This window comes from Sciurus vulgaris, assembly GCF_902686455.1.
Source record: "Sciurus vulgaris genome assembly, chromosome: X".
NCBI classification, from domain to species: domain Eukaryota; kingdom Metazoa; phylum Chordata; class Mammalia; order Rodentia; family Sciuridae; genus Sciurus; species Sciurus vulgaris.
In genome coordinates, this window is record NC_136471.1 from 92,677,380 (window position 1) to 92,699,307 (window position 21,928).

The 21,928-nt window shown below is 49.6% G+C and overlaps 1 protein-coding gene across 3 annotated transcripts; it reads right to left on the reverse strand.

Annotated features, from left to right (window-relative positions):
* Positions 1-3,342: 3,342 nt before the first annotated feature.
* LOC306651512 (melanoma-associated antigen D4) lies at positions 3,343-10,665 on the reverse strand (the record flags this gene model as incomplete). 3 transcript variants are annotated; one of them, XM_079124202.1, is made up of 13 exons in its annotated part: positions 10,454-10,662; positions 9,171-9,383; positions 8,084-8,923; positions 7,491-7,694; positions 7,320-7,383; positions 7,125-7,204; positions 6,651-6,742; positions 5,979-6,058; positions 5,853-5,895; positions 5,439-5,501; positions 4,468-4,582; positions 3,754-4,184; positions 3,343-3,553 (listed from the first exon to the last, which is right to left on the reverse strand). In XM_079124202.1, the coding sequence occupies exons 1-13, from the start codon at positions 10,592-10,594 to the stop codon at positions 3,544-3,546; spliced, it is 2,376 nt and encodes a 791-aa protein (XP_078980328.1). In that variant the 5' UTR covers positions 10,595-10,662. The 3 variants fall into 3 exon arrangements, with proteins under 3 accessions (XP_078980328.1, XP_078980330.1, XP_078980329.1); XM_079124204.1 differs by having other exon boundaries at positions 9,171-9,411; positions 10,454-10,587; XM_079124203.1 differs by lacking the exon at positions 3,343-3,553 and having other exon boundaries at positions 3,750-4,184; positions 10,454-10,665.
* Positions 10,666-21,928: the final 11,263 nt, after the last annotated feature.

Consider the following 21,928-nt stretch of genomic DNA (forward strand, 5'->3'; position numbering starts at 1 on the left):
GTGCTGCATTCCTTGTCCCTCCTAAAGTGTGGTCTATTGTGCGTTTGCTTTCATTTGTCTGGAGATATTTTCTAAGTTCCCTTGTGGTTTCTTTGTTGGTGATTTGACAGGGTACTGTTCAATTTCCACGTCTTTGTTAATTCTGTTAGGAATTGGTGTCTGTTTTCTTTCCAGGGTGGTCAGAAATGAGACTTGGTATGGTTTCAGACTTGCTCAATTTGTTGAGCTCCTCAATGTAAACAAAGTAGTTAAAATCAAAAACGTCTGGAAGCAAATGTTGGGTCAGGTCTTGGCGGACATGGTGTGGTCCAAAGACTCATTCTGTCACCCAGAAAGTCTTAGCAGCCACCCACGCAAAAGAGGTTGCCGAGATTTCACCAAACGTAGCAACTCAGCCCCTCATCCTTAGGAAAATGGAAAGGCAAATCATAGACTGTGAAAATATTTCTGCAAAAGGTACGCTGGTCATAGACAAAGTATGCACCATGTCTAAGGCCCTCATCATACATTGGTGAAGAAGACAACCCAAGAGACAAGGGGCAAAGCATTTGAACACAGGTGTGAGAAAGGAAAAGTAAAGGGCCAAGGACACTAACCGGGGCAGATTCAGAGCACTCCGGCACGTCACCTCCCTTGTACGGGTCTACTTTTCTCGTGTGGATAGTGAGGGTGGACAGCTGCCAAGAGCATCAGTGAAGGTGCAGTGGCATTGGGTGTGAGTGGGGAGGCTGGATGTGATGAGACTGTGCAGAGAGCAGGGGCACGTGTTGCCCGGGGACCTATGAGCCCCCTAGTTTCATGAGCAGTGGACTGCAAGAAGCAGAGCAGGTGCCTGGTTATGGATTGGATTCTAAAATGGTCCCCTTGTAAAATTCGAAACCACTGGCACGATGGCATGGGCCTCTAATCCCAAGGACTTAGGAGGCCGAGACAGGAGGATTGCAAGTTTGAGGCCAGCCTCAGCAACTTGGGGAGCCCCTCGGCAACATACAGAGATCCTGCCTCAAAATAAAAACATCACCAAAGGACTGGGAATGCAGCATCCCTGGGCTCAATCCCCAGCACTCCCAAATGTCCCTCAAAGAGCCCACTCATGCTAGGTGATCAGGCAGTATTCGAATGGGAAAAGATTGGATTATGAAAGCTGTCGCCTCATCAGTGGCTCAGTCCCTTTGATGGATTAATAGTTTGAATGGACTGCTGGGTGGTAAACACTGGCAAGTGAGGTGTGTCTGGAGGAAGTAGGTCACTGAGGGCATGACCCTGGTAACTATCCCTGGCACCTGGCTCCTCTCCTTCTCTCTCTACTTCCTGGATGCTGAGATCTGAGCTGTGTTTCTCCACCATGCCCTTCCACCATGATGTACTTCCTCACCTCAGGCCCAGAGCTATGCAGTTGGCTGACCACGGACTTAGCCTCTGAAGCACAAAGACATCGTTTCTTCCTTTCGCTCCTTCTTGTTGGATATTGTGTTCACAACAGCAAAGAGTTGACTAACCCACACTTTGTTGACCTCAGCGGGTCTAGGGTTCGAGACCCTGTGCTGCCACTTGCTGGCACTGTGACTCTGGGCCACTATCTTCCCTCTCAGAGTCTCAGGTTCCTCGCCCGGGCACTGGGCCTAATCAGCCCCTCCTCTCAGGGACATCCAACAGATGGAAACATGGGCTCCAACAAGAGGCGATACGTGAACATTCAGAACAACATTCCACGTAACCATCGATAGCCAGAAACAAGCGTAGCAATACTAGTGTATGAACCACTGGAGAAGGAGTCAGAGAGAAGCCCTCAGAGTTGGAGAAGGCTTAGGTGGGTTCAGGCGCCCTGTGTACCACAGCCACAGACCTGGCACGTCAGAGGGTCTCTGAAAACACTCTGCCAAGAGAAATCGTCAAGCTCTGTGGTGAGGGTCCTGTGGAAGGTCACAGGCTGGGGCTGGAGGGAGGTCTGACTTGGCCTCCTGCTGACACAGAGAGTGAGGGGGTGTGGTCTCCACATGGCCCACACGACCCTCCAGTGGGACCCACAGTCGGCCGGCCTTTCCCGAGGCCATCTTCCTCTCTGCTCCCAGCACTGCCCCATGGAGAGTGTGGAGCCTGGACCCTGGCGTGGCCCACTCTGGGAAGGGATGGAGCAAGGGGGAGCACCCCCTAAGGCTGCAGGGCAGGGAGTGGGAGGTCAGCCCAACACCGCCTCCCTGAAGGCTCCTTGTTTCTCTCTCAGGGAGCTGCCCTACCTCAAGTACCCTCTGCACATCAGTGCTCAAGCGCACTCACACCTCTGGCTTATGGTGATTGCCCTGACCCTGAGCCTAGAAAAGGCATAGTGTCTACTGTGTACGGGAAGTGTCCTGGAAGGCTCCGGTCACACTGGGTAGCACTCGTCACACCAAGGCACCTACAGTCACACACATCCCATATCCCTCCATCAATCGGAGGGAAAAGGGAAGAAGATTCCATTACTCTGTGTGTGAGCACATATGAGTGTGTGTGTGTGTGTGTGTGTGTTTGTGCGCTCCTCTGTGTATATGCTGAAATTAAATTTGGGGGCCAGGCGAAGGTCAGAATCACACGAGGGCAGTCAGTGTGGCCAAGAGTGAGCCCTGACTCCAGACAGAAGAAATCACACACAGGCCTGCAACTGGGACATCCACCCCACCAACCTCTGTGAAAAACAGGGTTTAGGTCCTGGGTATGTGACCTGTGCAGCCCTACCCAACCTCAACAGGGCTCCAATATGCCATCCTTCTGCTGTCACTGTCTTGACATTTTTAATCACGTTCGAGGAATCAGACGGAGGCTTTCCTTTTTCACTGGGACTCAAAATTATGTGGGCAGTCAGGGCCTAGATCTGCGTCAGGCTTTGGGAACTCTCTGGGACCAAAGAGTCAACGGGGTGGCGGGGATGCTGACACCACTGCCTGCCTCCTAGTTATCTGGGTTCTGTCCTGCCAGGCTGTGGCCATTACTGGAGAATCCTGGGAAGCAAGCCCAGGGCACCGTCCTCTCTGCCTGGGATGGAGCCCTTCCCCGGGAGCTAGCCTGTCTCTGCCCTCCTGATCTTGCACCTGGAGGAGGATTTGCAGTCCTACCCCATCCCCTTCCTCCTATGACCAGCCCTGCGGCACACCAGCACCTCAGCCCTACCTGGGCCAGAAAGGGACTGCCCTGCTTCAGGGAAAGAGGAGCACTGAAGCCTCCATCCCTCACTGGCAATGGGCCGTCTAAGCCGTTTGAATTGGTCCTCATGGGTCGGCAGGACCACCAGAAGAGGTGACCTCGTTAGGAGACCAGCCATGGGTCATAGCCACGCGTGCACTGGTCAAGCAGGAGACATCCCGACTCATTTTGCAACTTTAATGGAACACTGATACCAAAACATGAACACACAAGAAAAAGCACACGACGAAAGCAGGAGGAGCAAGGGGAGCTTCGTGTTGCATGGCCCCTCCGACCCACAGGGAGAAAGAAGCGCCTGGAGTTCTACTCAAGAGGGACTCTGCAGCAGCAGTCTGGCTGGGTGAGGAAAATCGCCGCGCTTCCTTAGCGCTGTCTGTAACACGAGGAGCAAGGTGAAAACGGATGGGTGGAGACCCACAGCGAGCAGCCAGGGGTACATACAGGGCAACCGGTGTGTTTCTGTGTTTCCACGGGCTCACCACTGCCCTGCCCCTCGCCTCCCGGCATCTCCCCCGGCCTCCCCCAGGTCCCCACAGCCCTCCTGCAGGTCTCACAACCCTGTGAAGAGCTTACTGGATCCAGGAGAAGAAGCTGGCGCCAACTCTGGCGGCATTTCTGGTCCGGATGGTGGAGCTGGTGCTGGGGCCATCGAGGATGCTGGTGCTGGCCCCGCCGTTGGTGCCGCTGCTGACACCGGCTCTCCATGTGGCTCTCCTGTTGGCACGGTTGCTATTCAGAATGTACTGATGGTACCTGGCCCAGAACGCAAAGGGGATCCTGGCCCAGGCGTCGCCGAAATCCCCGTCCTCGTCCCAGGTCAGCAGCTCAGACTGTATGTCGTCCCAGCTCCACCGTCCGATCAGAGCTTCGTCCCCGATATTCATCTGGGCCCTCATCTGGGCCCTGGCATGTTCCTCGGCCATTTCCACATCCATCGTCTTGAAAGCATCATCCACAGCCTCCAAGAAGTGAGCCTTCCATTCCCGGGGGTCCCGGTTCTGGTTCTGGGGCGGGAAACAGCAGCCTTAGTGGCAGGCTCAGAGACCCCACAATTCGGGCAGCACCTGCTGCCTGCCACAGCCGCCTACACGCTTCAGGAAATGATGACAAAGAGAAAGGACCCTGGGATCGGGCCACATCTGGCACAATTACGACCTCTATGAACTTGTCTTCCTCACTTAGGATGCTTCCTCTCAGCATCAAGACAAGGAGGCCGTGGCCAAGAAGGAAACAAGGCCTGGAAAGTGCCACCCCTGGGCCTGGCACCCAACACAGGTTCTCCGGTACCTGGGCGATGAATCTCAGGACCCTCATCTTGCTGGTCTCGTGGCGGGCTCGCAGGCCCCACAGAAACTCATACTCAGGTGGGCTGCTGTTGGGGATCTTCTTGTACTCCAGATACCTGAGCGAGAGAGGAAAATGCCCTTGGCTTCTCGCCCAGCAGTGACCCATTGTGGCTGAGGAGGGCTGCCCCGCCCACCGGGGCCAGACCAACCCGGCTCTCATTCTCAGGACCTCCGCCCCCAACAGTGAGGCCTTCACAGCCTCACGGCAGGGGTCCACGGGTGGGTGAGGAGGGGACACGTGTAGGGCAGGGCGTAGGCTCACGGGGGAGGCCACAGTGTTGTGCCTCTCATCACCATAGCCCCAGATTCCTGTTGGGTGCGTTGTAAACAGGGGAGCCACTCTTCGGGCCCCCTGCTCTGAGCACACCCCACCGGTGGGCCCCGGAAAGAGGTGCCACAGAAAACGGCGGGAAAATTCATTTAGAAAAATGAATAAATGAAAGAGTCTGCCAAGAGGAGCTCCACGGCTGTTTCTGCATTCCTGACCCTTCTGTGTGCACGTGGGTCTGTGCCTGTCCACGTGCCTGTCCTGTCTGCCCGCCGGCGTGCCTGCTTGTGTGTTCTCTGGGAACCAAGGGCAGGTTGGGTCTCGGCCTGAAAGAGCTGGGCACCCGGCCTTACCAGCTGTGGGCCACACTCGGAGACCTCCCTTCTCCGAGCCCCAGGCTCCTCAGCCCTACGTACTACGTGGGAAATGCCGGCGGCAGTCTATAGGACTGCTGCTCAGTGACGTGGTGCTCACGTCACACCCACCCTGCACCCAACTCCCAGTCAACACGTCCCCCTGACCTCACCCGCACCCGAGGGCCCGGGTCCCGCTGGGTTACGAAATGGGATAGGGGCGTCTTGTCCACGAGACCGGCACTCTGCAGTGCGCCAGAGCGACGTGAGGTCGGCTCAGTCAATACTTACTTCTGCTTCACAAAGTCATCGGTGATGAGCTTCCTCAGATCGCCAAGGAACGGGTGCCTCACCCTGGGGGCAAGCAAAGACATCCATGACCAGTGAAGGTGGCAGTGGCAGATGTGGGCGGCAGCATTCCCGGGCACCATCACCGGCTTCCCAGCCCGTGGGGACTGCCTTCCCGGGACAGGGCACACAGCAGAGGCCAGAGGACCCGAGGGAGCCCCTAACTCTCTCTCTGAGGTGTCCTCTGCGGACAGAGCTCCGAGGGGGCGGAGAGGTCGGCATCCCGTGACCTCTTCCATCCCTGCGGAGACGCTCTGTTCTCCAGCTAGCCCGGGCCCGTCCCGCTCCCTCACAACCCCGCGACCCCCTCTGGGGGAGAACAGCACGCAAGGGCAGGGGCCGAGGAGCCAGTCATACCCAGGGCGCAGTCCCATCTTGCGGAGCGCCTCCCAGAGGACAGCTGCGAGGGGAGATGGGGGACGAGAGATTGGCACCCAAAGATGAGACCGTGGACAAATCCCCAGGTGCGGGGCCAGCACTCACCCTCGCTGGCACGGTTGCCGTTCATGAAGATGACGCCCAGAATCACCAAGAGGAGACTCAGCCGGGGAGTGTCCTTGGTCCTACAGGAGGAGAAAGAGGGAAGGGATGCTGTGCAGAGGCCACTGTCCTCAATGGTGCAGCCAGCTCACCATCCGGAGGGGAAATGCTTCCCAGGACATGCAGGGCCTGCTGCCCCACCCATCACAGACAATTCGTACCCCGCAGAGAGAGACTTAACCACCGCCCATAACACGGGCATCTGATACCTTCCCTCCCGGGGTTCCACAGAGCATGGGGCGGGTCAGGGAGCACGAGCTGGGCAAGCGGCCACAGGGTGTCCAGAGGCACCTTCAGGTGGGCCATGCCCACCTCAGGATCTGCACTCTGCACTCAGTAGGAAGCTCTCCCTGGAGGGCCACCCTGCTAAGCCCAGGCCCGCAGACATGCGGGAAACCGCCTTCCTGGGGCCCTGGGGCCCCAGGGCCAAGATCCCGAAAGCAGCAAGGTCTTGCCCCGGGATGCTACCCAGTTCATCCAGCGGGCCCTGGGCACTGCGACCTCAGAGGGGAGGGCCCTGTGGGGCCACCCAGCCCTGCGTTCCTGTACCCTCAGAGGACGCGGACAGGGACGGAGCATCCCCGAGGAGGTTACGACACCCTTTCCCCTCCTTACTTCCCCAGGAGGCGAGCTGAAGAATCCCGGGTGCAGATGAGAATGTAGAGGTGCTCCTCCTTGTCGATCTCCTTCAGGTGGATCCCAAACTTCTGTGTGGCGAGAAAACAGAGTGAGATCTCACCCACCGCTGGGCATCGTGCAGCCAGTCCAGCCCAGTCAGATGTGTCCTCCTCCCCGGATCCAAACCTGCGTGTGGGGGCGGGAGGGGACAGGCACCAAGGGCTTCCCTGAGGAAGCTCTGAGGCTGACACAGGCGAGGAGACCCACCACAGGAGACAGACGCTCAGAGTAGGGTCTGGGAAGGGGCAGGTGTCGCCCTGCGGGGGCAGTGGAAACTCACAGGTGGAGGGCTAGCGGAGGTCCCCAGAGCAGGCAGGTGGGAACTGGGCCTCCAGGGGCCTCAGGCCATCCCACCGCTCCACAGCTCTAATCTCCAGCCCCGCGCAGAGCAGTTTCTGTCCCCGCACCCACCTTTTCCAGAGTGTAGGTGGCTCTTTCAATGATCTCAGGGAAATGCTCGTCATATTCCCGGATGACGTCCTTCACCATGTCTGCGGGACGGGGAGAGTCAGGGAAGGCACCTGGGCTGAGCAGGGGCCTCAGTGCTGAGGGCCCTCAGCCTGTCGTGCTCAAGGCAGCCGGTTGGGACCCTGCTCCGCTGCTTACCTGAACGCTTGATGGGGATCTTCTTGTAGTCCTTAATCATTAGGTATTTCACCAGCTTATTTGCCTGCAGAAGGAGGAACGTGGGGGACACATCGAGGCACGGGTGGCTGCAGGGTGCAGCCCGTGGGGTAGGAGAGGACGGTGACAGGGAGTGTGGACCTCTTCTCTTACCCTCTCTTGCAGAAGGGTCACGTTGCGGGGGGGCAAGCACAGGACGTGCCTCGAGGGTATCTGGGACCTTGGGGCCATCGGGGGCCGAGGGGCCGACGGAGCCCTCGCCATCGATGGGGGCTGCGATGCTCTCCAGCTCGGCGGGACCGCAGGGGGCTCTCTCTCCTCCTCGCTGCTCTCATATTCGTCGTCCAGGTGCTTGGACTGTATCATGTGAGAGAGAGAGAGGAGACAGGCCAGGCGGGACTTGCGGACTCCCGGTGCCAAAGCACCACCCCGCACGTACCTTCCCCCCAGTGGGCGCTTGGCGGCAAGAGTAGTACGAGCAGTGAAGAAGTAGGAGCAGTGGCTGGCGACTGCTGAAAGCTTGCTAAGTGCCAGGCTCTGAGCCAGCCTCTTCTCCCACCAGCCCCAAGGGCTGGAACTACGAGGAGTCAAAACATACTCAACAGACTCAGTGCTGCAGAAACCGTGGAAAAAGCCGGGATGAGAGTAGGGGGAGGGTGCTGAGGACAGGAGAGGAGAGGAGAGAGGGGAGAGAAGAGGCAAGGCAGAGGTGCAAGGGGCTGTGCCCACGGCAGGAGAGTCCTCACCTTCTTTGTCCTCTTGCCTCCCATCCTGGCCCAGGGCTCAGCACTGTGCTGGGCAGTGGCAGCTGCCCCCTCCTGCTCGGGGATGCTCGCGGCCGCCTTGGCCTTGGCGGCTGCGGCTGCCGCAGCCGCTGCCGCCACATTCTGAGGCTCCACCCACCGAGTCTTGGCCAGCGCCTTCCCAGACTTGGTGGTCTTGGGCCGGGTGGCTGACCCCTCCCTGGCGGGTGCCGCCTGGGACACACCGGCGGCAGCACTGGGGCCCTCTGTGGGGGCCTCTTGGGCCGGGGCAGGTCTCTTGGGACGGGGGAAGGCCATGCCACTGACACCTGCTGGCTGACTGAAATCAAAGACATCCTTCTGGCCCAGGATGTCTGTCTGGGTTCGGGTGGCCTCCGTCTCGCTGGCGCTTGGAGCCTGAGAGAAAGCACAGGCGGTACTAGGGCCCTCTGCGGCAGCTTCCTGGGCCTCAGAGGCTGTCTGCGGCTGTGCGGAGGTGGCTGGTGCCCCAGGGGCGGCCTCCTCACTGGCGACTGACGTCTGCGAGGTCTGCGCAGAGGCGAGGCTTGTCTCGGGGGTGGCCCCCTGAGCCTCGGCATGTGTCACTGGCTGGGTGTCCTCTCCTAGGGCCTGCTGCGTGGCCCTCAGCTGGCTAGCGATCGCCTGATTGAAGGACCTGCGGGCGGCCGCGGCAGCGGCCCGGGCGGCTCGGTTGGAGGCGGCAGAGCGGGCTACGTTGGCGGCGCGGGCCTCCGTCTCATTGGCAAGGGTGTCCGGATCCAGCTGCAAGGCCTCCACCAGTGTCTGGGCCAGCACAGGGTTTTCCAGTTCCCAGGGCTCATTCTGCAAGGCCAGAGGAGCGGGGCACAGAGGGGAGGGCACACGACAACTCTACACACTGGCATAGTGCTTCCCCGGTGGCCCGGCCTCCTCCCCGCAGCTGGCCCTGGCCACCCCTGAGCACGAAGGTCGGGGAAGGTTTGGGAAAGCTGGCCATGCCTTGCCGACCCCGACCTCCCCTGCATCCACCCTCCTGCACGGGGGACGAGGCCCGGGGCAAGCAGCTGCCCAGGGCAAGAAGGGGCCTCACCGCTAAGAGGCGAAAGCCTGAACCCAAGCTCCCGAAGGCTCTGAGCAGATGGATGTCAAAGCTGGTGAGGGTGCCATAGCCGCCGAAAGCACCAAATTCTTCGTAGTCGTTGCCTCCGACCATCTCCTCCTCCCTCGCTCGCTCGCTCCCCTCATCCATGTCTTCGGCGTTGGAGTTTTCCGATTGCCCGCTGTAGCTTCTCTCAGCCATGCCCTGGGTCCCAAGCAGGAGACAGTTCAGCCTGAGAGGCAGGGAGAGGCCGCTTCAGCGGGAGGGTGCGGGATTCAGTGGCAGGCGGGATCTCTCGCGAGGTGAGGGGAGGCAATCATCAGGTTACCAAGCAGTACTAGGCAGCACAAGGAGGTGGAGGTGGTGGTGGCGCGGTGGCGCGGCAGTGGTGGTGGTGGCGGTGGCAGCGGCGGGGGCGTGGGGTGGCGTGGGGTGGAGTGGGGTGGGGTGGGGTGGGGTGGAGTGGGGTGGGGGGGGGTCTGACGGGGTAGCCGCGGTCAGGGGCAGAGCCCTAGGAGACGGATATAGGAGACCCTGTGCGGAAAGGGGAGTGGAGCACCCGCAGGCTCCCCATCCCCGTGGCTAGGTTTGAACGTTTGAATCGGGGTTGCACTGGAGGGCTCTGGTCCCAAGAGTCCCGAAGGGGATGCGTTCAGAGAGGGAGAAACAAAGGGCTTGGGCTTAAGGGCCGGAGCCGGGGACCACGACCAAGGGGGAGCAGATGCGAGGGCTCAGACAAGGGAGACAGCCGAAAGCTCCGCGAAACCGAATCCCGGGGACCTTGTGGCCAGGTCCCGACGGGGGCGGAGGGGGGGGATTCAGCTGATTCCGGTCTAGGCTGGGCTCGGAATGGATGGCCAGGGCTGCATGGTGGATGCGATGAGGGCCTTGGACCGAGGCGAGGTTCCAACTGGAGCCCTGGAGAGCTCGAGTCCAAGGGCCCGGACTCCAGGAAGGGGGCAAGCGGGTCAGCTCCTCCGGAGTAATCTAGGAGTGCTGGGGGTGGGGGTGGGGCCTCGGACCTAAGGAAGCTCAGCTCTGAGCACACGGGTCTGCCCCAGGGGTGGGGATCACGGGCTCTGGTGCCAGTAGGCTCGGATCTGGGAGAACGGGTGTGATGGTCACAGCGGGGGTGCTCCCATCTCCACCTCGGGTCTAATGGGGTTCCGGTTCGGAGCGCTCCGGCTTTGTTCAGATCCGGAGGGCGGGGGCAGGGCGCAGCGTGTCGGGTTGCACTCGCCCTCGCCGGGTCCCGTCTGGGGCTGGATCCTTACCTTCGCCGGGGCTCCAATGGCGTCCGTCCTCAGCACCAGGAACCCCGCAGCCGCGCCCTCGCCTACTGCTGCCAGCACAGCAGCTCGGACCACCCCGCCCCTTTTCTCCGCGCACCCCGGGCGGCTGGGGAGCCTGCGCATGCGCGGACCCCTCCAGCCCGCCCGCTTTCCCAACAAAAGCCCTTTCCTCCGGGTCCCCAGTGCGCATGCGATTCCGCGGGTGGGTGGGCGGCCGGCGCGGTGCGGGTCTTCTTCCCGCCAGATGCCCCTTCACCCCTCCTCCTCCGACCGCAGGAGAGCTCACCCATACCCCGCACTACAGCTCCACGGACCCACGCTTCTGCCCTCGATCCACCTCCCCCCCACCACCACCGCTATTGCACAATGCTTCTCTCACTCCTGCCCTTTCACCCAAGCTCCTCCAGCCTGGTCTTGGACACTCTCTGCCCCATTTCCTCCACGTGTCGCCTTTGGCCACGCTAAAGAGGTCTCTCGCTGGGTCTCTCACTGCAACAAGTGGAAACCCTCGACCTGCGACCCGCGGGGCCGGGAAACCGTAATGGCCAGAGGATGGAAGCGCCCCTCGCGCTGCCCTCCACGACCATCTCCAGGGCCCCCAGACACTTCTGAGTCCATCTGCCCCCTCAACTGCCTTTTATGCAGCTTTGCAGGTCACAGCGGGATCCCTTGCCCGGCCTGCGTTCCTCTCTCAGCAGCTCTGGCAGGTGCATGGGAGCCTCCCCCTCTCACAGACCAGGAAGCCCGGGCACAGACAGACACGGTGCAAGCACCAGACAAGTCCCCGGAGCCAGTAAACAGAACATGCACAATTCGGGCCCGGTTCTTTCTCGGCGCGAAGTGCCTGTTGTGCTCGTGCAGGCCCGGGAACCTAGGCACCCTCCTCTCCTCCGTTGGAGAGATACGCTCCCCCACCCCCACATCTGCCCCAAAGGAGCAAGGGTTGTGCTCTGGGGGACCTAAGCTCATGCCCTGAGCTCTGTGTGGGCCCATCCGACCTTGAGGGTCGGCTCTCTGCTACCACTGCCGAGCCTCTTGCCTATGAGTGACACCCTCACGCCGCCTTCACGGGGACCTTCCTGGTGCCATGCGGGAGCTGCCAAGACCAGCGGGCGCTTCTTGTCGGCCTGTGCCATGGCAAGCCCTGGTTCGGAACCAATGTCTGCCTGCCCCCTTCCAGGCCCGGGCTGGTCTTGCAGAAAAGAGCTGGGCACAGCCTGCCCGCCCCCCTGGCCCGCCCGGCCCCCGCCCCTGCCGTGGGAGCCCGCTGGAGTCACCAGAGCCTCCTGAGCCAGGCTCCCTGATGTGCGGATTAGGAAGCACAGAGTGGGTCCTGCCCAAGGACGTAGGGGCTGCTGTGCTTCCAGGACGACCCGGAGAAACTGCTTTGGAGGCAGAAAATGCAAAGGCCCCATCTCAGGTTGGAATGCAACTCTTCTTTTCGCAAGAGGAAAACATGGGCCTTCATTTCTGTTCTGGATGACACGGAGCCTTCAGAGGGAAGGAAGACCCAGAGGAACAGGGAGAACTGGGTATGTGGGGGAACTATCTTGCAGAAGTATGGGTGCAGGACCAAACGGTGTAACAGGATGCTAATTAAAGGAGGGGAACCTCGGAAGGCCTGCCTGCGCTGGGATTTTTTTCTGTGTCCCTGGGTGACATTGGCTTCTTCAGGGTAGGGGAAGGACCCCTCTGGAATGGCGGTCTGGTGGTCTAAGTTAGGGGAGCTTTGGAGATTCTTTGAGGGCCAGCTTCAGGGGAGAAGGGTGGGAGAGGGTCAGAGAGTCTTTCCTCCTTCTGCTATTTCCTCAGATGCCAAGGTGCCCGTACCCTGGGGCAGGGTGTCGTGAACCCCATCATTCATCCTGCCTGAAACCTCCCCAGGAATTTGCACCACCCATCAGCTGGGTGGGTGGCTTGTCTCCTAAGCCATAGGACCGGCCTCTCCCGGTCGGGTCGGTCCAGTTAAACAGCCAGCAGTGCATCCAGGCACAAGAGGTGGCGTCACAGGTGGGCTTCCACCGCAGTGGGCCTCTAAGGTGGCGTGATCCATCAGGCGTCCAGTAACCGGCATTGCTATGGAAACAAAGGAGGAGCAGAGGTTCATGGTCAGAACAAATTCCATTTCTGAGTCCAGAGGGCAGTCAGCCAGGGAGATTTCTGGGTTGGAGTGTGAAGCATCTTCAAGGGAAGCGAGGGCAGGCAACGGCCACCGGACAGATTTCCCTGATCCGCGGTGTGCCTCAGGTGTTGCAGTGAACTGTCTGAGTTGGCCCGTTCAGCAGCAGGTACAAAGGTTGTCCATGCAGAAGCTGCTGTGGTGATTTCTCTGGCTTCTTCAAGGAGAATCTGTTGGACGCTTACTCTGTCTCAGGCACTGTCACGAGCACCTGACATCTCGATATTTTCGTGTAGTAGCTCTCTGAATCCTCACAAACGTCTCTTGTGATAAGACAGACATTTGCCCGTCCCCGTTTCATAGACGAGAATGCCCAAGAACAGACTAACCTGCCCAAGGTCCCCGGGTAGCAAGGCATGGAGACCTTGACTGCATAGACTGTAAGAGCTGGTGGAAGAAAACAAAAGAGTTCTCACGGTATTACCTCTAAGTGGCTCTAACTTTGTGAACTGGTGACTTTACCTTACAATTAAGCTTGTTTTTCACTGATACACGGAAACTTAGAAGACATGCGTCTCAGTGGGACACCGTGTGATGTTCTGATAGTTGTACACGTTGTAGAATGTGTACTTTCCCTTAATTCATTTTAACCCACACATAAGCCATAGAAATGGCACATGTTGATGTGTTACTGTGCAACGTTTACATGCGCACGTGGTACTTCTCTTTCTGCGCCTGGCTGATTTCACTGAACATAGCAATGTCCCACCACAAATGACAGGATTTCATTTTTTGTGTCTGCATAGTATTCCCTTGTTTATAGGTACCACCTTGTCGTTATCCATCCATCCTTTGGTGAACACTCGGGTTGTTTCCATTTCACTTCTTTTGTGCATTATTTATTCATTTGTTTTCGTGCTGAGAAACAAAACCACATGTTAAATTTATTGTGTATAACATGTGGTTTTGAACTTCTTAAACTTTGAGGAATGCTGGGCGAGCAGTTTGTGGAATTGCAGAACCAGAACCTGACCTGTTTAGTTTCCCTCTCTCAGAAACCCCTTTCCTGTGTGGTAGCCTTACCATATAATTTTTCTGTTCATACGTATTTAAGTGCAAAATGTGGTTGCTGTTTTTTTTCACATACTCCTTTTTTAATGGTGTTAATACTTAATGTCTGCATGGTTAACAATTATCAAGTGTACAATATTTTATAGTCAGTGTAGTTGAAACATTTCCTCCAATGTGCATATATTAGAAACATGCAGTGCAAAATGGTGAAATATGGAACTTTTATTTGGTGATTAGTTCATGAGGGCTATGACTTTATAAATGATATTATCATGAGACTGATAATCTACCAAAAGTTAGGTAACCTTAAAGGGCCATGTAAGGCTCTTGTTGCTCAGTCTTTGTAATGTACAGTAAGCCTATCTCCCAGGGATATGAACTTCACAGAATTTTCTGTGTCTTGTGTAGGGGTAGAATGTTCATCCCCCTCATTACATTCCCTAGTTAATGCAAACGTCTAATATTCTCTCCTTGTAGCTTGAAAATCTTCTTCCTGAAATTTACTGATTTTATTTATTTTATTATCTTACCTGATGATATTGTGGGCCTGTATCAGGTCATACTTCATTCTTCCAGCTGTACTCATGTTTTGCTAGTGCCCCCAAGTGATATTATGTACTCTGCTGTTTTTAGTCAGCTTTTTCACTCCTGTCACAAAACGACCTGACAATAACACTTTTAGTAAAGGAAAAGTGTATTTGGGGGCTCACAGTTTCAAAGTTCTGAGGCCATAGATTTCCAGCTCCATTGCATCAGGACCAATGTGTTGTGCAACATCATGGCAGAAGGGCTGTAGTGGAGCAAAGTAGCTCCGGACATGGCCACCAGGAAGCAGACAGAGACTAAGGTTAATTCACCAGGGACCAAACTTATATATCCCAAAAGCACACCCCTAGTGACCCACTTCCTCCAGCCACACCGTACCTGCCTACAGTTATCACCCAGTAAATCCATTCAAATGGATGAGGTTAAGGGTCTCATAGCCCAGTCATCTCACCTCAAAGCTTTCTTCATTTGTCTTTCACTTAAGTTTTTGGGGGACTCCTAATATCTAAACTATAACACCTGTTAATTAAGAATTTTGTTTTGTAATATGTTAGCTAATTTTCCATTACTGTAATAAGTACCTGAAATAATCACATTCTAATGAGAAAAAGTTTTATTTTGGAACACAGCTTTAGAGATTTTAGTCCATATTTGGCTAACCTGTTGCTTCTGGACCTGTGACTAGGCAGCTTATCATGGCAGGAAGCATCTGGTAGAGCAAAGCAGCTCACCTTGTGACCCAGATGGGAAGAAGAGAAAGAGGAAGAGACTATTTTCCCTCAATACCCTTCAAATACATGTCCTTATGACCCAAAACCTTCCACTAGGTCCCACCTATTAAAGGTTCTATCACTTATTAATAGCACCAAATTGGGGAACAAGCTTTTTAAACATGGGTCTTTGGAAGACATTTAAGTTCCAAATTCTATCAGTAAGGCAAAAGTGTCTGGGCAGATTTTTCAGCAGCTTGGTGTCAATGCCCTAGTCATCCTTATGGGGATAGGAGTTGATTTCTCCAGGTTTTTCTTAGTCCTCACTTTGACAAGTTGGTAAAGTTCCTTCAAAATCATGCTAAAGAGTGGAGCCCACCCTCTGTGACTGTGTTATCCAGGAGTCCATGGTCTGATTGTATTTGAAGCCTACCCCTGGCATCCAGCACTTCACTAAAATTTCCATTTTAATCTTCACACTTGCTTATGTGGAATTTGACACCTTCTGCCCTAGGCAATTAAATTCCCAAATCATTGTGAAATTTGTGTCTCCAAATTTCAAGATACCTGTTAGTTGTATGAACCCAGTTTTATGTTGAGATAACATAACACCATTATAGACTGTTCAGTTATTTGCTTGTTGTGACTATCGGTATTACCTTTTTCTATATCTCTCCATCTTTCAGCTGAAAATTGAAATAAAACCCTTATTTTTGAAGGATATTTGTGCTGGGCAGAAAATACTGAGCTGATGATTTTTTTCTTTCAACATGTTGATTGTATCACTTAGTTGTCTTATTTGCTTTTTTCTAAAGAGAATTCTGTTTAAATCTTATCCTTTACCCTTTGTAGGTAATATGTCTTTTTTCCTATGGCTACCTTCAGTTCTCTTTGTATTTAGTTTTCAGCAGTTGGAATATGATATGCCTAGATGTGTGTACATGTGTGTTTTGGTAATATGCTTTATTTCTTTTGAATTTTTTGGATCTGTGGCTTTGTGTATGTCTGCCACTAATTTCAGATAACTCATGACTTATTTCTTCAAATATTTATTCTGGCCTACTGTATCTTATTATGGAATTCCACTTATACATATATTACACTGATGATTTTGTTCTACAGCTTTTAAATACTCTACTGTTTTTCACTCTTTTTTTTGTGAAGGGTACCAGGGATTGAACTCAGGGGCACTTGACCACTGAGCCACATCCCCAGACCTATTTTTTAATTATTTAGACATTTGGTCTCACTGAGTTGCTTAGTGCCCTACTTTTGCTGAGGCTGGCTTTGAACTTGCCATCCTCCTGCCTCGGCCTCCCGGAGCTGCTGGGATTATAGGTGTGCCCCACTGTGCCCATCTCTTTTTTCTTTTTGTATTGGATAATTTATGTTGACCTGTATTCCAGTTCAGTGATTGTTTCATAGCTGTTTTGAGTCTTCTGGTGAGACTGTGGAATACATTTTGTTTTTCTGTTACTGTATTTTTTTCTTTGTTGCATATAGATTTATTCTCCCTTATAGCTTTCATTTCTCTGATTAATTTACTTACCTGATCTTGCATAATGTCTACCTTTTGCATTATATCATTGAGCACATTAATTATAGTTGTTTTACATTTCCTGCCTGAACTTTCAAATATCTCTGTCATATCTGAGGGCTGGGGACATAGCTCAGTTGGTAGAGTGCTGTCCTTGAAAGCACAAGGCCCTGGGTTCAATCCCCAGCACTGCAAAAAAAAAAAAAAAATCTGTCATATCTGATGTCTGATATCTCATATCTCTTATGATCTCTTTATCTCTTAAGATTGTGTTTCTCTTTCCTCTCTTTATGACTTGTAATTTGTTGCTGTAAGGTAGACGTGTATGAGTTAGTAGACCCTGAGGTAAATATTTGGATGCTTGGAAATGAACCTGGCTTTTGCTCTTTTAGGCCTTTACTGTAAAGGTTTGTGTTAGTCCAATCAGGAGTGAGACCACACTTAAATTTTGTTGTTGCTGTGGTCACCAGAGTTGAAGATTATTGTTGCTTTTGTTACCAGAAGTGAAATTTTGTTGTTGTTACTATAGGTATCAGAGCCTTAATATTCCTCTAGCAATATTTTTTCTCCTTACCACTTCAGGTCTGTGTCTTGTAACTCTCCCAGCTAAAGGTGTGCATGATGAGTATGTTTGATCTTTATGTTTAGTCTCACAAATGTTCCTGCCCCTCCTCAAGACATAATAGTGCCTTAAAAAATATTCTTTCCTCTCCCACCAGGATAGAACCTTGCTCATATCCCCTGTTCTCTTGCCTTATTTGCAAGGGTTTTACACCATATTTTTAAATTATTCTAATAATACCCCCTTGAATTTGTTAGTTAGGAAAGTTAGGGGAGATAGGTCTGGGCAAAGTTATGATGATGAAATCTACATCCCTCTCCAGTTGAAATGGTACTCCATCAGTGTCCTCAGTATATTTTTTTGGATGACTTCTCCCTGAAGGTTAATTTTTTGTTCTGTAATGGAGATAAGAGATAGGATATTTTCGGATCACAATATAATAAAAGTAGGTTCAACAGCACAAAGAAAACTAGATAATTCATAATACATGGAAATCAAACATCACACTATTAACACAACAGCAAAGACAAAGCACAATGGAAGTTAGAAAATATCTTGACACAAATGAAAATGAAAACACAATATACTGAGATACACACTTACCTTACACCATATAGGAAATCAACTCAAAATGAATTAAAAACTGAAAGATAAGACATTAAACCCTCAAAAATAGCAAGTTTCTTGACACTGGTCTTGGTATTATTTAATTGAACTGACACCAAAAGTACAGGGAAAAAGATAGACTAAAGAGGCTGTATCAGACTAAAAATAATCTGTGGCCAGAAAATATTCCTTCATGATTTGGTCTTACTAATTATGAGAGGGAAATTATATCTGTAAATATTCACATAAAATAAAGAAAAATCATCTTGAGTCAGCAACATCACTGTATAACTTAGAAAATATAAAAAGGAGAACAAAGCATGCCCAAAATTAGCTTAAGAAAAGAAGCAATAAAGTTTAAAGCAGAGATAAATAGTAAAAGAATAGAAAAGAGTAAAGAAGCCTAGAGTTCGTTATTCAAAATAATGAACACAATTGACAAATATTTAGTTATATTGGTTGTAAAAAAGAGATGATGCAAATAGCTAAAATGAGAAATAAAAGAAAGGACATTACTATTGATTTTAAGGAAATAAATGGACATTTGGATAACTTAAATGAAATAAATGTTTCTAGAAACATGCAATTTAACAAGACTGAATCATGAAGAGATATAATATTTACCATTCTGTGGGTTCTGTGGATGGTTTTCCTGGCTATACCGTTTTTGTTTATTTAGTTTCATATAGTCCCAGTGGTCTATTTTTCTTTTTGTTTGTTTTCTTGCTGTGCTTTTCATGTCAGGTCAAAATAATAGCAAGACCAATGTCAAGAAACTTTTCCTATGTTTTTTAGGGTGTAATGTATTATCTTTAAGTCCTGTTCTACACTGAGTTGATTTTCTCTATGGTATAAGGCAGGTGTTCAAATTTATTGTTTTGCATGTGAATATTTAATTTTCTTAGTACCATTTGTTGAAGAGACTATCCCAGTGTTGCATTATTTTCATCGTTTTCAAAGATCAATGAATTGCATGTGTGTGGATTTATTTCTGAATTCTCTATTTTGTTCCATCAGTCTATTCGTCTGTCTTTATGCCAATTCCAAACTGCTTTAATTAATGTAGTTTTGTAACATATTTAAATCAAGAAACATAATGGAAGAAAATATGTTCAAGCCACGCATGTGATAAAGGATTAATATCATAAATATATAATAATCTCTTAATAACTCAATTAACATGACAATTAATCCAGTAAAAATGTTCAAAAGATCTTAATAGATATTTCTTCCAAAAAGACAAAATAGCCAACATTATAGAAAAAAGTGCTTAACATCACTAATCATCAGAATAATACAGATGAAAACTATAATTAAATACCACCACACACCTCTTAGAATGATTACTATAAAAAATAACAAGTGTTGGAGAGGACGTGAAGAAATTGAAATCCTTATACACTATTGGTGGAGATGTAGAATGGTGCAACCACTGGGAAAACGTATTGGAGGTTCCTCAAAAAAACTAAAAATAGAACAGCTATAAGGCCCATCAATACCACCCTGAGCATATATCTATAAAAATTGATATCAGAATTGCCAGTAAATATTTGCATCCCATGTTCATTGCAGCACTACTCATAGTAGCCAAGATATGGAAACAAACTAAATATCTATCACCAGATGAATGGATAAAGAAAATGCATTTTATACATACAATGGAATATTACTCAGCCTCTAAAAAGAAGAAAATCCACCTGGGTATGGTGGCACATGCCTGTAATTCCAGAAACTCAGGAGGCTGAGGCAGGAAGATCACAAGTTTGAAGCCAGGCTCAGCAACTTAGCAAGATGCCGTGTCAAAATAATAACCATTAATAAATGGGAGCACCCCTAGGTTTAATCCTAAGTAGAAAAATTATATATAAATTAAGAGAAAAAGAAGGAAATCCTTCCATCATGAAAGCATAGGTGAACCTGGAGGACATTATATTAAGTGAATAAAATAAGTTGTCCTCTGAAAGGCACATATCACACAAATACACTAAGATGAAGTGTTTAAAAAAAGTCAAACTCATATAAGCAGAAAATAGAATGGTGGTTTCTAAGGGCTAATGGGAGGGGAAAATGGATAGTTTTTCCCTGATGGTTATAAATTTTCAATTATACAAGATGATTAATGCCTAGTTATTTGCTGTATAACACAGTACCTATAGTTATTAATATTGTATAGTATATTTTAATGTTAATAGAATATTTCTGATGTTGGGTGTTCTTATAAGAAATCACACACGCACATACACATACACACATGAACATGAGAAAATTATGGAAGGTGATAGATACAGTTAGTACTTTCATTGTGGTAATGGTATCAAAGGTGCATGAATATATCCAAACTCATCAAATGTGCACATTAAATATGTGCAATTTTTGGCATATCAATTATATCTCAATACAGTTTTAAAAAGGAAAATCTGAACAGATTTATACTAGCAAACATACTGAATCAATAATAAAAAAAAATAATAAAAAAAAACTCCCAAAAGACCAGACCAGAAGACTTTGCCAGTGAGTTCCACCAAACATTTATTTTTCTCAAATGCTTGGAAGAAGATTGAAGAGGAGAAAAAGCTGGCTAACTTGTTCTGGGAGCATTATCTGGATTCTAAAGTCAGAGACTAGAAGAAGGGAAAGATAAAGACCAATATTTCTTATGAATACTGAGGCAAAAATGCTCAACAGAATACTAGCAAACCTAATTATTCAATAGCATTTAAAAGGATCATAAATAAATTCAAGGAGATATATTTCTAGAATGTATGGGTGATTCAAGATATGAAAATCAAAGTAATAAACACATGAAACTTAAACATGGTAAAACCCACATTATTATTTCATTCGATGCAGAAAAATACATCTGACATACTTCAATACTGTTTCATGTCAAAACATTCAAGAAACTAGCACTAAATGTAAACTATTTCAACATGGTGAAAACCATATGTGAAAAGCCCACAGCTAACATCATACTCAATGGTGATAAATTGTAAATTTTTCTTTTAAGATCAATAACAAGACATGGGTTCCCACTTTTGCCAATTCTATTCAACATAGTATTGGAATTTCTACTCAGAAAAATTAGGCAGGAAAAGAAATAAAAGTCATCCAAACTGGAAAAGAAAAAGTAACGTTAATTCTCTTCACAAATCACATGACCTTATATATAGAAAACTCTGACACATGGAGAGAGAGGGAGGGAGAGAAAGAGAGAGAGAGAGAGAGAGAGAGAGAGAGAGAACTAAATAAATGGATTCAGTAATCAGTTGTATTTCTATGCACTGACATGAATAATTAAGACAAGCAATTTCATTTATTAAATAGCATTCAACTGGAAAAATATTTAGGTGCAAACTTAAATACAATCATGAAAGACTTGTACACCGGAAGTTAACATTCCTGGAAGAAATTACAGAATACAGAAATAAATGGGAAAACATACTGTGATAATATATTTGAAGACTTCATATTGTTAAGATGCCCATATTACCCAAGGCAATCTATAGATTTAATGCAAAATTCTTACAGTGTTGTATACAGTACTAGAAAAATCCATTCTAAAATTCATATGGGTAGTTAAGAGACTCCTAAAAGAAAAAAAAAAAACCTTGAAAACAATGAAAAATTGGAGAATCATTATTGATTTCAAAATGTACTATGAAACCACAAAAAGCAAAATTATGTAGTACTAGAAAAAAAAACAGAAATATCAACCAATGGAATAAAATAGAAACCTCAGAAATACACCTTCATATCTATGACCAATTTATTTTAGACAAGTGTGCCAAGACTATTCAATGAGGGAAGGGAGAGTCTTTACAGCAAATTATATTGGGAAAACTGGATGTCAACATGAAGATAAATGAAGTAGTACTCTTACCTTTCACCAAATGTAAAAAATAACCTATAATGAATAAACTAAATAAATGTAAGCACCATAACTATAAAACTTGTGGAAGAAAACGTAGAGGAGAAGTTTCATACCATTGTGTTGGCAATGATTTCTTAGGCATAATACCAGAAACACATGCATCAAAAAATTGGGCTTAATCACAATTAAATTTTTTGCATCCAAAGACACCATCAATAGATTGAGAAGTCAATGCACAGAATGGAAGAAAATAGTTCAAATTAATATCTGACAAGAGATTAATAACCATAATATATAATTAAATTCTATAACTCAATGACAAAAATACAATTAATCTGATTTAGAAATGGGGAAAGAACTTGGATAGGCATTTCTCCAAAGAAGATTCACAGATGGCCAGAAAGCACTTGAAAGATGTTCAACATCACTAATCTT